The 13,644-nt window shown below is 40.7% G+C and overlaps 1 protein-coding gene across 1 annotated transcript in view; it reads right to left on the bottom strand.

Annotated features, from left to right (window-relative positions):
- The window catches only part of LOC116103754 (lipase member M), an 18,142-nt gene extending 6,638 nt beyond the window's left edge, over positions 1–11,504 (bottom strand). The window contains exons 1-5 of the mRNA XM_031390118.1: positions 11,432–11,504; positions 11,139–11,346; positions 6,342–6,459; positions 3,873–4,071; positions 2,972–3,081 (exon numbers count right to left, since the gene is read on the bottom strand). Of these exons, the coding sequence (XP_031245978.1) occupies positions 2,972–3,081; positions 3,873–4,071; positions 6,342–6,459; positions 11,139–11,285 (574 nt within the window). The 5' untranslated portion in view covers positions 11,286–11,346; positions 11,432–11,504. The remainder of the gene's footprint in view (positions 1–2,971; positions 3,082–3,872; positions 4,072–6,341; positions 6,460–11,138; positions 11,347–11,431) is intronic.
- Positions 11,505–13,644: the final 2,140 nt, after the last annotated feature.

Raw genomic sequence — 13,644 nt, 5'->3', positions numbered from 1 at the left:
TGTGTGTGTGTGTGTGTGTGTGTATGTGTGTTGGGGAGGCTCAATGCAAAAATGTCTGGGTTTCATGTTACCTCTTACACTTGTTTTCAAGTAGGAAGTGCTCATTGAGTTAAATTGCTCAGCTCTTACACCTGGATTAGAGAGAACATTTTTTTCCCATCTACTCCTGCTTAGTGAAGAAGATCTCTGCTGAACCTATGGAAGAGAAAAGCTGTCCCATGAAGCCAGGACAGATCTTACATTTGAAATCAGGCATATTTGCACATTCTCTTTTTAGGTTGATATCTCCAGTTTAAGGATGAGAAAAACCTCAACTCATGACTTCTGTTCTGTTCTCAGAAGGCGAATGGGTATAAGAGAAGACGGAATCCCTCTATACAGTTCTGTGCTTCTGACTGGGTTTGCTAGCTGGATGCAAACACACGAGAGACTTGTTATCTCTTGCTCTCTCAGCTACACTGTGAGTACGAAACGATGGGAATATGCATGCCTGTTCTCACTAGATTAGTTCCGACCAGATTAGAACTCTCCTCAAATGTTTAAGAACCATGAATAAAGAAGACTGCTCTTCATGTAAAGCAGGTTCTAGGTTTTTATTTTAATAGCCCCATGGTTTACCATTAGACTAATCTTTGATTTCTTACTCATACATTCCTCTGAAAACAGCATCCAGCCCTGCCACCAGCACCTTTACCTTGATGTTAAGCTGAACAAATTGAGTATTGCAAAACCATTTTAAAAAGAGCTCTGGATTGCAGAGATGTGAAACCCTGCAACTTTCTGTCAGTGGTTTGATGAGAGCCAGCAACACTGCAGTCCATTGCTGTTATCCAAAATTAAGATAAGGAATGTGTGAAACCCAGACTTTACTCCATCTTTAGAGTATCACTTAAAAATGAGCGCAGGGAATCTGGACTCTCAGTTCTGTCAGCCATTAGAATTTTTGATTCCCAATAAGACATCATTTTTAAAGGATGTCACATGATGTGAGCAATGATCCTCAGAGATTGCTGGATTTTTTTTTTTTTTTTTTACTGGAAATTATCTGGTTCCATGAATAAAACCCAAGAAGGCCTTAGTAAACCACACAATTCCCAATAGATGCTGTGAGTGATACAAAGCAAGGGAGGGAGAGAGAGAGAGAGAGACAAAAATAGCCAGTTTGCTGTGCTCACTGTTCTTCAGCGTCAGTTTAATTTTGTGTGTAAATTATGCTATCTACTTGAGAAAAGTTGCTGTCTAGAGCTTGGCTATATGTAGTTTAGTCTTTGCCCCTCTGTATGATGTGTCTCCCAGGGTTAAGTAAATTTTAAGGGAAACGCTGACAATTTGATACACATGAACTTCCCTATAAAAAGTTGCCCTTGCACATACAATATAGATTTTCTTGTCATTCTACCTTCTCCTTTGAATTTCTCAAAGTAAGTATATTAAGTCCTTTATTCCTTTAATAGAGTGAGACAGAGCCTAAACCTGAGGGATTTCAGACAGAGCTAAATGGAAACAAAAAAGCTAGTAAAAGGTAAAGTTAGTGACACTGTTTAATGACCAACGAGAGCTTTGGCAGGAGCGAACCACCTGGGGAGTGAGTCCCATGACCAGAGTGATTGCATGGTCTGCCAGCACCAGGGTGAATGTCTGTTAATGCAATGGCAAGCATCCTATGAGTTAACCCAGTGCCTACGGAAGGTTCTTGGCCTGCAGTCAAATGCTTCAGTATGGTAGCAGGGTCAAAGGTATCTATGTCTGTTCTTGGGAAGATTTGATTGTGGAGATGGAAAGTAAGACCCTCAGGAGCCAAGGAATGTATTCGGAGAATCTTTATGCAACGAGTTTCCCTCATACCACACTGGTTATTAGACATGTGCAAGTGTGTTTACTGGCTTCTTAAGTCATTATGCCACACTTTCTTCATCTGTAAAGTGGAGATAAAGATTTCTTCCAAATATCCTTCTTCAGTGATAAAGCACAATCACTAAAGTGATGCAGTTAGTTATGTATGCATATGAGGCAGTTATTATGATGGCAAAAAAACAATATGAAGGAGGCACTGAATCTGCTTTCCTTCACCTTTCTAATGAGTATAAACCTTGTTCTAGAAGCTAGACAAGCTATCCTTACTAAAAAGTGCAGATTTTTCCTAAGAAAACTGTGCTCCTGCTTTCAACTTAGGGTTTAGCTTCAAAACACAGATAAAGAGCCCTGATTAGTCTCAGAAATCCTCATGCTGTTACACACATCTTTCTTTCTCCAAACCCAAGCCTAGCAAGTGCTTCCTTATTGGTTTAGGTATGCTGTGCAGCCAGACTAGCCCTATTTCCATCTCCCCATATAAGTGTTGTTATCTTGAGGGGCTATCATCTAAGTTTCTCAAAGATTTCCTCAAAGCAGGATGTAAACACCTAATCCCAGACACTGGGAAAGAGGGAAACTTGAGTTCACACCACCTTCATGCTTGTCATTCGGTAATAATACTCTCTGTCTTTCTTACTGCTCACTGAGGCCAACTGTGAACCGCAGGCTTCATTCACTGAACATACTCATTGATTGGGGGAGGTGTCACAGTATAGAAACTTCTATTACACCGCCTTAGACAAAACACCTGCCTTTACAGGGCTAGCATGCATGATTGTATTATGTAGTCCAATCAGTTAGAGTACCAGTAAGAGAGTACCGGTAAGAGAGAATTATTATCTCCATTTTGCAGATGAAGAAATTGAAACTAGTGTGATAAAGGATTTGCTTTAGGGCATCATCTAAAGAATAGCAGAGATGATGTTTGAATCCATGACTCTTGTCTTTCTGCCACATCCCAGGCCTCCTTCAGTCTCTGTTCCCTGAAGCTTTTAGAGCCACTGAAGGGGAGAAGGCCAGGTGAGAGGAATGATTGACTGAGCCAAGCCACAGCTTAGGTCACAGGCTCACAGGCTCATACTTCTGTGTATACCAACCTTCTTTCCTGTGAACCTACCCATGGTGGTGCCCTGTGAGTAGCCGACATAATAGATCTTTTTCTGACCTGTTTTCTGTAAGATAAAGTTTATCACAGCTGGAAGGTCAAACCTAGCCATTTCATCATAACTATAAAGGGAAAAGACAAAGTTATTCGACAATGATAATACAAACTGAACATAATCAGAATTCCCCAGGATCTGCCAACAAGCCCCCCCAACCAGTGTCAGCCCTGTTAGCTTATCACCGTGTTCCTTACAACCCTTGAGATGGATTTGTTTCAAACCTGTGGTGACTCTGTGAGGGCACAGGCTGTTAGAAATGTCTATTCTTTCTGGATGCTGTAATATAGTAATGACTATTAAAAAGTTCTGAGCACACTATGAGGTGTGTTCTACCCTGTAACTAAAACAGCTCAGATGAATGCAGATTTCTTTGTAGCTCAGATGAATGCTGGAATGGTAACAAAACTCTTATGTGACCAAATGCATAAAGAATGGGTTAACCGTCAGTGGTAAGTAAGGACATTAGAAACTTGAGTAAGGCTATGTGAAATACTACTTAAGGTGATGATACACAATGATTGTTAAATCCCTATTTAATGACACTTGGTCTCATGTCCTGGGGGTGGCAGCCCTGCTGTCCTGTTGTCTTATATGAGGGAGTTAATCCTAGATACTCGCTCACAAGGAAATGGCTGGACACCTTTCCTACTCCATTCTCAATCACCTGACACCAGACACTTCTCTCAACCCACTAGGTAGACCTTAAGAGACCCAGTCTTCCCCATACTCACCCATTGCCAGGATAATAAGGGAAATTGGGGGATATTGAGCGGGGAACTACATGAGCAATCCAAGTACCACAAGTCACACTTCTTAACGTCTATATCCACCTCCACACACGAAGGGATCTTGTACCTGAAAGCCCAGAACTCATCTTGGTCTATGGAGAGGGTCTTGTGCTTGCGAGACCAGGTGTTTCCTCTGCTGTTTCCCATCCATACATCAAAGCCAGCGTCCGCCAGAATAAAACCCAAACTGTTGTTGGGCAGGTTGGAAATCCAGTTGCTAGCATCCCCAAGAAGGCCATGCTGCAGTAACACCACTGGCCTGGATCCTGTAAACAAGAGAAAATTCCAACTGATGGAGTGTTCTCTGCTCTTCTTGCTTTCTGTACACACAAGGACTCTCGTACCAGAGAAATCTACGTGCAAACCCCTTTCTTTTTACCACGTGCTAGGTTGATTTTCTTAGTCAATTATTCAATGTTTTTGTGTTTTAATTTCCTCATCGTCAGAAAATAAGGTTTTGGGTGTGAACAAATAAGATATGTCACAAGGAACAGATGCACACTGCCTGTTAAAGGAAAAAGAAAGTACTAGAATTTGGTTCCCATCATTGTTTTGAGGAACTTTTAGTATTAAATTGTTAGTATTACATCTTCAGAAAATATTAGAACTGTTTCAGAAGATGGCATCATAATCATGAACACACACATACATGTGTACATGTACATATATAAAAAATAGTATACTGGCAAAGACTCCACATGTAAAACTGACATGTGAAGTCAGGGACATGTGTCGGTCAGAATAGAGTTACAAGCTGGGTGTGGTGGCACACACTTATAACACCAGAACTGAGGCAGATAATTTGAAGGATTATGAGTTTGAGGCCAGCTTTGGCTACACAGCAAGATGTGGTCAAAGCTCAAATAAATAAGTAATGGCAATAAATTACACCCCGCTAGCTAGTAAGGGGGAACTGTAAGAATGTAATCACATGGGGCCTGTATTGCACACCAATTGGACTCAAAGGCTTTTTAAAATGTCAACACTTGCGCCGTGTGACCAGTCAGCAGCTTGTGAGTACAAACTTTTGACCCTGGTGTCCTCCACACCAACTCATCAGCATAGTCACTTGACAGGAAGAAGGATGCCTAGCCCAAGCCTGTAGGATTTGTGGAACTTAATGAAAAGCCTCGGTTCCCAGGGCACTCATTTATGTGCACATTTCCTTCCTTCATCTCACAGATACATGGATTAGCTCCCAGACTATTCCCAGCAAAGTATTTGCTGTTGTACACACATGAATGAAAAGGGAGAAGCCCTTGCTCTCATTGAGGTTCCACTCTGATGGAAGAGAAAAAGACAATAAACTATCACGAAAATATATCTTTAGGCATAGTAAGGTAAAACAGGAGATGTGACATGGGGTGTTAATGGATGGCATGAGGCTGCAATCTGCCTAGGGTGGTCAGGGAAGAAGGAAGATCCTGGAAAACTGCAAAGAAGAAAGTATAAGTTCAAAGGCCCTGGCATGGAAATGGAGCAGACACGCAGCAGGTACAGCTATGCAGCCTGGGTCAAACACACTCATTTTGAAAAGGCTACAGGCGTACCTATTGGGATAAATAGAATTCTGACGCTTTTACACCACAGAACAGTAACATCTGTCCAGTGTTATATAAGAACACGGGTTACATTCTGATAAACATCTTGATTTGAATGCCACATACTAATAGGTATTAGCATGGCCTATTTCTTTCTGGTCTATTCATACAGCTGTGCATGGCAGAGTGAGCCCTTGGCATTATAGCTGGCATACAGAAAGGACAGGAGAAGTTATATTTTGGGGCCCATGACAGACAATGTAGTTGATGTTATACATGCAGAGTCAAATATAAAAAGCACAGAGCCCAGTGGAAACAAATATGTGCATACTTTGTCCACAAGGATAAATGTTTAAAAAATAGTGTCAGCCCAGAACCTCACATAAAAGTAAAATTAAGCAAATGCCATAAAAACACACTGAAAATTTAAATATGTGCACCTAGAGCCTGGTTCTTAATCTTTAGTGAAAAAATGAGGTAACATCATAAATATTTAAGGAGTTCTTTGGATGGGGCACACATTGTACAGTGTTGACGATCAGGTAATTCATAGGAGCTCATGAACTAAAGCTCCAGTCTGGTACTTTCAAGGGATCATAAGGGAATGTTCTAGAATATTTATGTAGGAGGGGTTTGGAAATGGATTAAGTGCCAGAATGAGTGAAAATGGATGTTTTTCTTGAAGGTTTGGTTTTGTTTGTGGTGATGGTGATTGAACCCAGGGCCCCCAAAATGCTTGTTCTGTGCTCTTTCCTGTGCTCCTTCAGCAGATCAAAGGTAGTTTTGAAGCATACCCCTGAGATAGTTGCTGACTATGGTTATGGATGAAATAGGATCTGGTAATGGGGATAGGGGTTATTCGTGAACTGACACTATCCCCCTAACCAAGGGATCTCAGTCTGTCCTAAGAACCAAAACTTAATTTTAAATATCCAGAAAGTCTATCAAGGCTGCCAGAAGACTGTCATGTTGGGGTGACACTGAGTAAATCATACCTTCCCTCCTTAACTGTGTCTGTCCGCGAGGGATTCTGTTCACAGAAAGGATGTACCCATCTTCCGTTGCAACTTCATACTCCTCACTGGGATAACCCTTGTGTTTGATGATTTCGCTCTATGGAAAAGCAAACAAAACCCACAACATTTATTTAGACTTCAGGTCGACATGGCCATAAATCCCAACAACTCAAGGGTCAGAGTAGCTTCGTTGGTATTGTAAGGAAGTTCTGATCTTTCCCTAACTGATACTGCTTAGGTCAGAGCAGCCAATCCTCCTTGGATTTAAATGTGATTAGGTTTTATATTTTGCAGTATTGGCAAGCAAACCTGGGGCCTTGCAAGTTAGACAAATGCTCTGCCACTAAACGATACACAACTTCTCTCACTGTTTTATTATTCTTGTAGAGACTGAACTGGATCCTGGTTTTTGGAAGTCAGCCTTTCCTAGGCACTTGCTAGGAAGGCAGTGCCTGGCAATAACCCACTGCACTGGGAACTCTGAAGGTAGATCTCAGCAATGTGTGTTTCAGGTCTTCACAGAAGTCTAAAGCTTGAAAAACACCGAGCCAGAACACAGACTCTGAAGCCTGGATGTGCGTCAGAGACATCCAGGACCAACGGATGTTTAGATTCTTGGGCTCAGGTCAAGGAGCCAGGCTGTTGTATGTACTGTAGTCCCTGTTCTGGGGTCACTTAGGACCTCGTTGGCCCCACAGCCTTTTAGATTTTTCTAGTTTTAAATTCAAAGACTGAAAGAACAGTAATTCTTAAGCTTTAGACTAAAAAAAAAAACCCTCTGTGGATTTGGGAACAACTATGCAATTTCTATGGAATTTCAAGGGTCTCAGACTCCTTCCAATGTAGATTGTATCACTGGCTAAACATTTCTACTTCAGACACTAGTGCATGCTGAAACTCTTCCTCCTAAGCTGCTTCGCAGTACTGGCCATCTGTCACTGTCTAATAAGTCAGAGAAGGGGACTATCTCAATCAGGGGCTGCTGAGAAATGAGTAAGAGAGAAATCATGTGCCGAAGGCCCAACACTGAGTACAGAGCAACAAGCATAGTTAGTAAGAAGAAAGGCCAAGGTCTTACTCACTCAGAGCTCTAATCCAACACACCAATATTCTCTATGATAATGAAAACCTCAGCTACTGTTCTTTCCTCTATTCCTCTGCTAGATCGTTCTGGATAGGATAAGGCAAGGAACGTGCATAGAACATTAATTATAGTGCCTAACACCAACATTGGGTACTCAGTAGGCGTTATATATAATTAAAACCCAATAAGTACACAATTAAACTCAACTAACCAGATATTATGGAATTTAGTGTGTGTGTGTGTGTGTGTGTGTGTGTGTGTGTGTGTGTGTGTGTGTATGTATGCATGCACGTGTGTGCACCTAACACCATTACATAGTTAATTTAGGTTGATTTGATCATGCATCAAATGTTCTTAGAGGATTTATCAAGACACAGATTGCTGGCCTCCATTCTCACAGTTTTGGTAGATCTGGGGTGGACCCCAAAACACTGATGTTCCTAATAAGCTTCCAGATATTATTGAAGCTGTTTGTTCTAGAGAGACTATCCTTTCAAGAATCGTGGTTAAGGACAGTTTGGAGAGCTAATATAGATACATACATGAAATGTTAGAGGGCTTCTGAGAAGATTTATGTAATTTGTCATTAAGGGGTTATGTATAAGTAATGGTGTATGGGTGTGAGGGAAGGAAGGAAGGGAGGAGCTCTGAATAGGGAGAGACCGATGAACAGATTAGTTAGGAAAGATTTTATGGAGGGGGCAAAATTTGAGCCTATCTAAGACTGAACAGGAACTAACTGAGAGAACACAGGAGGTAGAGGTCAGGGGCATGGACATCTCAGAAAATGATCATATGCTAGTGAACATTGTCAACAGATGGCTAACAGGCTATATTTGGCAAGAGAGCTCACACAGGATAATATTTAGACACAAATTTATCTACCTAAAAAATACAGATCTAACATATTCTAATGAGTAAGATGTTTTTACAAGCATTTATTTTTCTTTGTGCTTTGAGACAAGGTCTCCATTTCTATGTAGCCCTGGATGTCCCAGAACTTGCTAGGTACACTAGGCTAGCCCTGAATTCACAGAGATGTCTGTTTCTGCATTTCGAATGCTGGGATTAAAAGCATGTATCATCATGCTCAGCTGTATAATCAAATATATCACTGTATATATGCATATATGTGTATATTAACACAAGCACATACACCTATACATATTTTTTTTGAGTCAGCTTCACTGTAGCATCCAAACTAGACTTGAGCTTGGAATGTTTTTAGGAATTACATCCTAAGTGTAAATTTTAACCATATTTAATATTTACCTTTCAACCTAATTATTTATTTTAAAATTTTTTACATGAAAGAAAAAAAATCAGTTATGTACATTAAAACAATACTTTAAAAAAGGTTAACCCAGCAGTGACAGCACATGCCTTTAATTCCAGCTCTTCAGCAGCAGAGGAAGGTGATCTCTATGAGTTTGAGGCCAGCCTGATCTACAGAAGGAGTTCTAGGACAGCCAAAGGACCCTGCCTTGAAAGAAAGGTTTACCCTTTGTTATTTGTATATTTTTAGAAACATTGGTGTGTATGTAACATATGTGACATATAGTGACTATATGGTATAGGCCACCATACCTAGCTACAAGGGTTTTAAACATATATCTTGCATATGAATTATGCTTTAAAGTATATCTGCTCCCTAGATGATCTAACCTGGGACAAATATGCACACCAAAAAGTAGAATGTGATACAGAAAGTTGAATAACGTTCTTTGAAACTGTTTAAAACGTTGGGGCAGTCTTTGTGATACGCAATGTTATTACAAAGTATTAGAAAATAGGAAATTGTATATGATGCTCCTTAGTCTTCTCTTAGAAAACAGAAACCTTCATAGATTCAGAAGAAAATGGTAGGGCATGAAAGAGCTATTGGTGGTTAGCAAAGTGTGTTAATGTATTAATAAGCATTATTGGCAACTGAAGTTCTTAGGTTTCCTACAAGGGCTATATACTGCTCTTATAATAAAAGTATAAACCTTTAAAGGTCAAATGAACTATAACTTATTTTTGTCTTGAACATGGGATGCTCTCAGCTACCCCACTTCCTCAACATGCTCACCTTTTTACCAGCCACCCCCTTCCTACCTCCTATTTATTCTTCTGACTTCAGGCAACAACATATTTTCCTACACTCTGGATTAGTTTTCCACTTTTTAATGTTTTTTTCTTCCCTTTGATCTTAGTCTTGGGATCAGTAACTGAGAGTTTGTCTTTTATGTGGATTACTAGCTTTTGATTTTCTAAGATTTCTCCGTGGTCATATGGATAGCGTGAGTTTAGACACCTACAGTGGTGGAGTCTAGCTCCTTCCAGAAAGACAGCCTGGAGGTGCTGGTCAGGTTCAGTGGTTGGCCTAGGAAAGCAATCTTTGTCAAAAGAACTCCATGTATCCTAAAACTTGAGAAATTTGTGTAGAACATTCAGGACTCCTGAGGATCTGCAATAATGTACAGGGAAGACAAGCATCAGCTAAACAGTGAATGGGTCAAAGATGCCTCTGTAGACTGTAGATATTTGCACTCTGTAGACTCAGAATGTTCCCATAGTCTGTAGGTCTTAGAGGCTGTAGGTCTTAGAGGCTATGCCAGCCATCAGAATGGTGGAGGAAGCCTGACAGTACTATGGAGATTCAGAAAAAAATATCGTTTTCACAGGCTGTTGGCTTCAGAAACCATGCCAAAAAAAAAAAAAAAAAAAATCCTAGAGGAAAGAGTTAATATCAAAGGGTCTTCAATGGCCAAAACCTGTTTCCTCTTTTGATGGAGATATTAGGTGAGACTGTGGAATGTCCAACACAATCATGTCACTCATTTGGAAGTCGATTCTCCACCCTGTCATCTGGTAGGGTTTATTGCGCAGCGGCTATAATTACAGGCATGTGTTTAGGCGGGGCAGAATGTAAATTGTAGGTCTACCAAGCAGAGCGGTGGGGCTTGTTTAACTGGTTTAAATGCTTCTTTAATCTCAGTGCCTTGATTTGAAGAGTATAGATAGTCCTATCTCCAGGACGGAGCAATGAAAAGGAAATTGTGTCTCTACCACTTTTTAATCACGATGCCTCCTATGGAATGAATGATACTGTACGGTGGTCGTGAACTAAAACTTAACTTGGGGGATTGAGAGTAAACACAAACATTCTCCTGAAGACTTCCAAAAGAGGTGTGTCATCCTTCGTGCATCTTTCTCACACGCCTTCTCTAGCACAAACAGACCTCTTGTTGCTATTTGAGAGCATCCTGAGCAGTGTAAGAACAAGAGCTTCTAGAAGTATATGCTCACATGACAAGAGCTCCGGGGTGATGATTTTACCAAAGGGAACAAAGCAAGAAAATAAAGAAGACAAAATGAAAACCATCTGGCCCCAAAGGATTCAACTATTTCCTTGCTTATTGGCTGACTCTGAAGGCTCAACAAAGAGTGAAGTTGTTCCTGAAGCCTAAAGAGATTAAGACATTCACCCCAAATCACTGAATTTGATTGGGAAGGCCCCCTCCCCCCATGTCTACTGACAACCAGTTTAGCATTCCTCCAGTGTGTTGTTTGCACCACACGCTGTTCTAGCATGTTCTAGCACGAAGCATCTCAGTATATAAAAACAACACAGCATGCAGCCACTTCACAAACGCAAAGGTTAACACGTCCCCTTTCACGTCCCCCAAACATGGAAAACCCCAACTTACAACATTCATGAATGCTTCTGGATCCGCAGCTTTTGTTGGCATATGTCCCGAGTTCACATTTCTCTGGAGTAAATATGCTACCAGAATCAGAAGCCATATCTCCACTCTGTGGGAAATCGTCCATGCTCTTGACAAGATTTCTGACATGGTCCAGCATCGGCATTGGCTTTGTTGCTAAGGGTGTAGCAACTGCATCTAAAGGAAGGACCTGAAGGTTTAAAACATCTTTAGTTCGTTTTTTCAGCAGCCAAAAAAAAAAAAAAATCTGAAGCAGATTAAGCAGGTTTACATACAGGAATGAAAGAACACCGTGTAGGCTCAAACATTGCTTAGAATGTCACAATGCTGCCTGGCTCCTCCTGCTCCTCCCTCATTCATCTTGTAAACACCAATCCTTCCTTTTCTAGGTGTGTCCAACTTTCTTTGTTGCAACTGGAGTTTCATGCATGTTTAATATAATCCACAGACTCCTGTTCCCCATCACTGTGTAGGGGCCATAAGAAAGCACAGCTCCCTTATGCTTAGTTCTCATCTTTCTTTGATTAAATAGCAAGAGGTGGAACCTGCAAAATACACTGATAGTTTCCATAGTTACATGTGATGGCTTCCATCATTACTGTCCTGTGGCTGGAGATCAAATTCAGGGTTAATTACTTTTATGTGAAATGTCAAAAGTTTTAAGAAAATTCCCCATTTTTAATGCTGGATTAGAAAAAAAAATATTTGTAAGAAAGCAATCTAGGCTTATCCTGTTCCTCTAGCTCAATCCATACATACCAAATTTTAAACTTGGTTCGTAGCTAATAGTTAATTGTTAATCATGATACCTAGTAATTAAATTACCAGAAGTTACCCCAAACAATGAGTGGTAGCCTTTTTGTTTTTATGAACTAAATGTCCCAGTTCAGCAGACAGTGAGGTAATGTGAGTGGCTCTTTGACCTCCTGTTAGCCGGCAAGAAGGAGGATTCTTTACTTATTCTAAGTAAAGACTGTGCTTCCAAGTTGATGATGATGATGATGATGATGATGATGATGATGATGATGATGATGATAATAAAACAAGGTAATTTTTCTACTGCTACATCAATTCTTCAGTGCTAACAGCAGCTCCACCGACTTGCAGACTTCTCCGAGAATGTGGTGGGTGAAGAAGCCAAATCAAAGCTGGGAAGATGAGTCCCTGGGAATGTGTCTTCCTGGATGACTCATCCCCATCCTGGCTGGCAGGGTAGGTGTGAAGAGGCAAGCCTGTGTCTTACCTGGGCTGGGCTGAGCATTCATTCACAATCTTATTGATTGCTACAGAGGAGTGATTAGAAAAAGCAAGAAAGAAGGACTACCTCCACAAAGCCTCTCTTGGAACCCAGGGAGACTGAGCTTACTCTAAAGTTATGCAAATTGAGGTCTCAGAACAGAACTTCACCTCCCACTGCTGACAGTGTAGGATTTTAAAATACTGTATTACCCAAATGGAGGAAGGGGGGCTGGGAGTAGCTTTCATTTTCATTTCAGAATTAGATGATTCTGTCAGCAATTACCTAGTTAGGTTGTAGCAAGGCAAGAAATAAAACTTAGATATTGGGACTGGGGGATGCCTCAATGGTTTAGAGCACATACTGCTCTTCTTATAGAGGGCCTAAGCTAAGTTATCAGTACCCAGGTCCAGTGGCTTGTCATTCACCTACTCCAGCTCCAGGGGATCTCAAATCTTTTGGCCTCAGTGAGCACCTACACTCTTGTGTATATACCCAATGAGCACATGTGCAAGCGCACGCACACACACACACACACACACACACACACACACACACACACACTTTTAAACATAAAAAAAATCTTAAAAAGCAGATATCTTTTTTCAATTTTATTTATTTATTTTTAGTTTCATGTGCATTGGTGTTTTGTCTGTGGTATGAAGGTATCAGAGCCTCTGGGACTGGACTTACAGACAGTTGTAAGCTGACATGTGGTTGCTGGGAATTGAACCTGGGTTCTCTGGAAGAGCAGCCAGTGCTCTTAAGCACTGAACCATCTCCCCAGCACCAGAGCAGGTATCTTAATCTACTGTTTAATATTACAGTCACATGGGAAACTCTCTCAATGCTTCCTTCCTCACTCAAGTTGTGTGATCTGTTTCTCACTGCTGTGAGGAAGTTGAACCTGGGGTCCGTGCATGTTAGGCAGCGTAAGTCATTTGTTCAGGTTCTGGATTTGAAATCCAGAATAATTCTTAATAAATTTAGTATTTATTGTGCTTAAAACACACAAGCTACACATATTCACACATCAGGTAAGCCAATTTCTACTTTTGATGAATAGGTTTCTAAAATTCTTTAGAGATGAATGGTGGTAATACCTGTTTGAAAACTAAACCAAACCAAACCAAACCAAAACTTTAACCCTCTGGCTTTTTCTTAGTGAGTCTACAAAATGTCCTCTAACCACCATCCTATCTATTTAAGTTCATGCTAGAGGGCCTTTGTGTTAGTGTTTGATAGACTTTT

This window comes from Mastomys coucha, unplaced genomic scaffold, assembly GCF_008632895.1.
Source record: "Mastomys coucha isolate ucsf_1 unplaced genomic scaffold, UCSF_Mcou_1 pScaffold21, whole genome shotgun sequence".
Classification (NCBI taxonomy): domain Eukaryota; kingdom Metazoa; phylum Chordata; class Mammalia; order Rodentia; family Muridae; genus Mastomys; species Mastomys coucha.
Note: the sequence above shows the minus strand (reverse complement) of the source record. Positions and strands in the feature narration are given on the sequence as shown.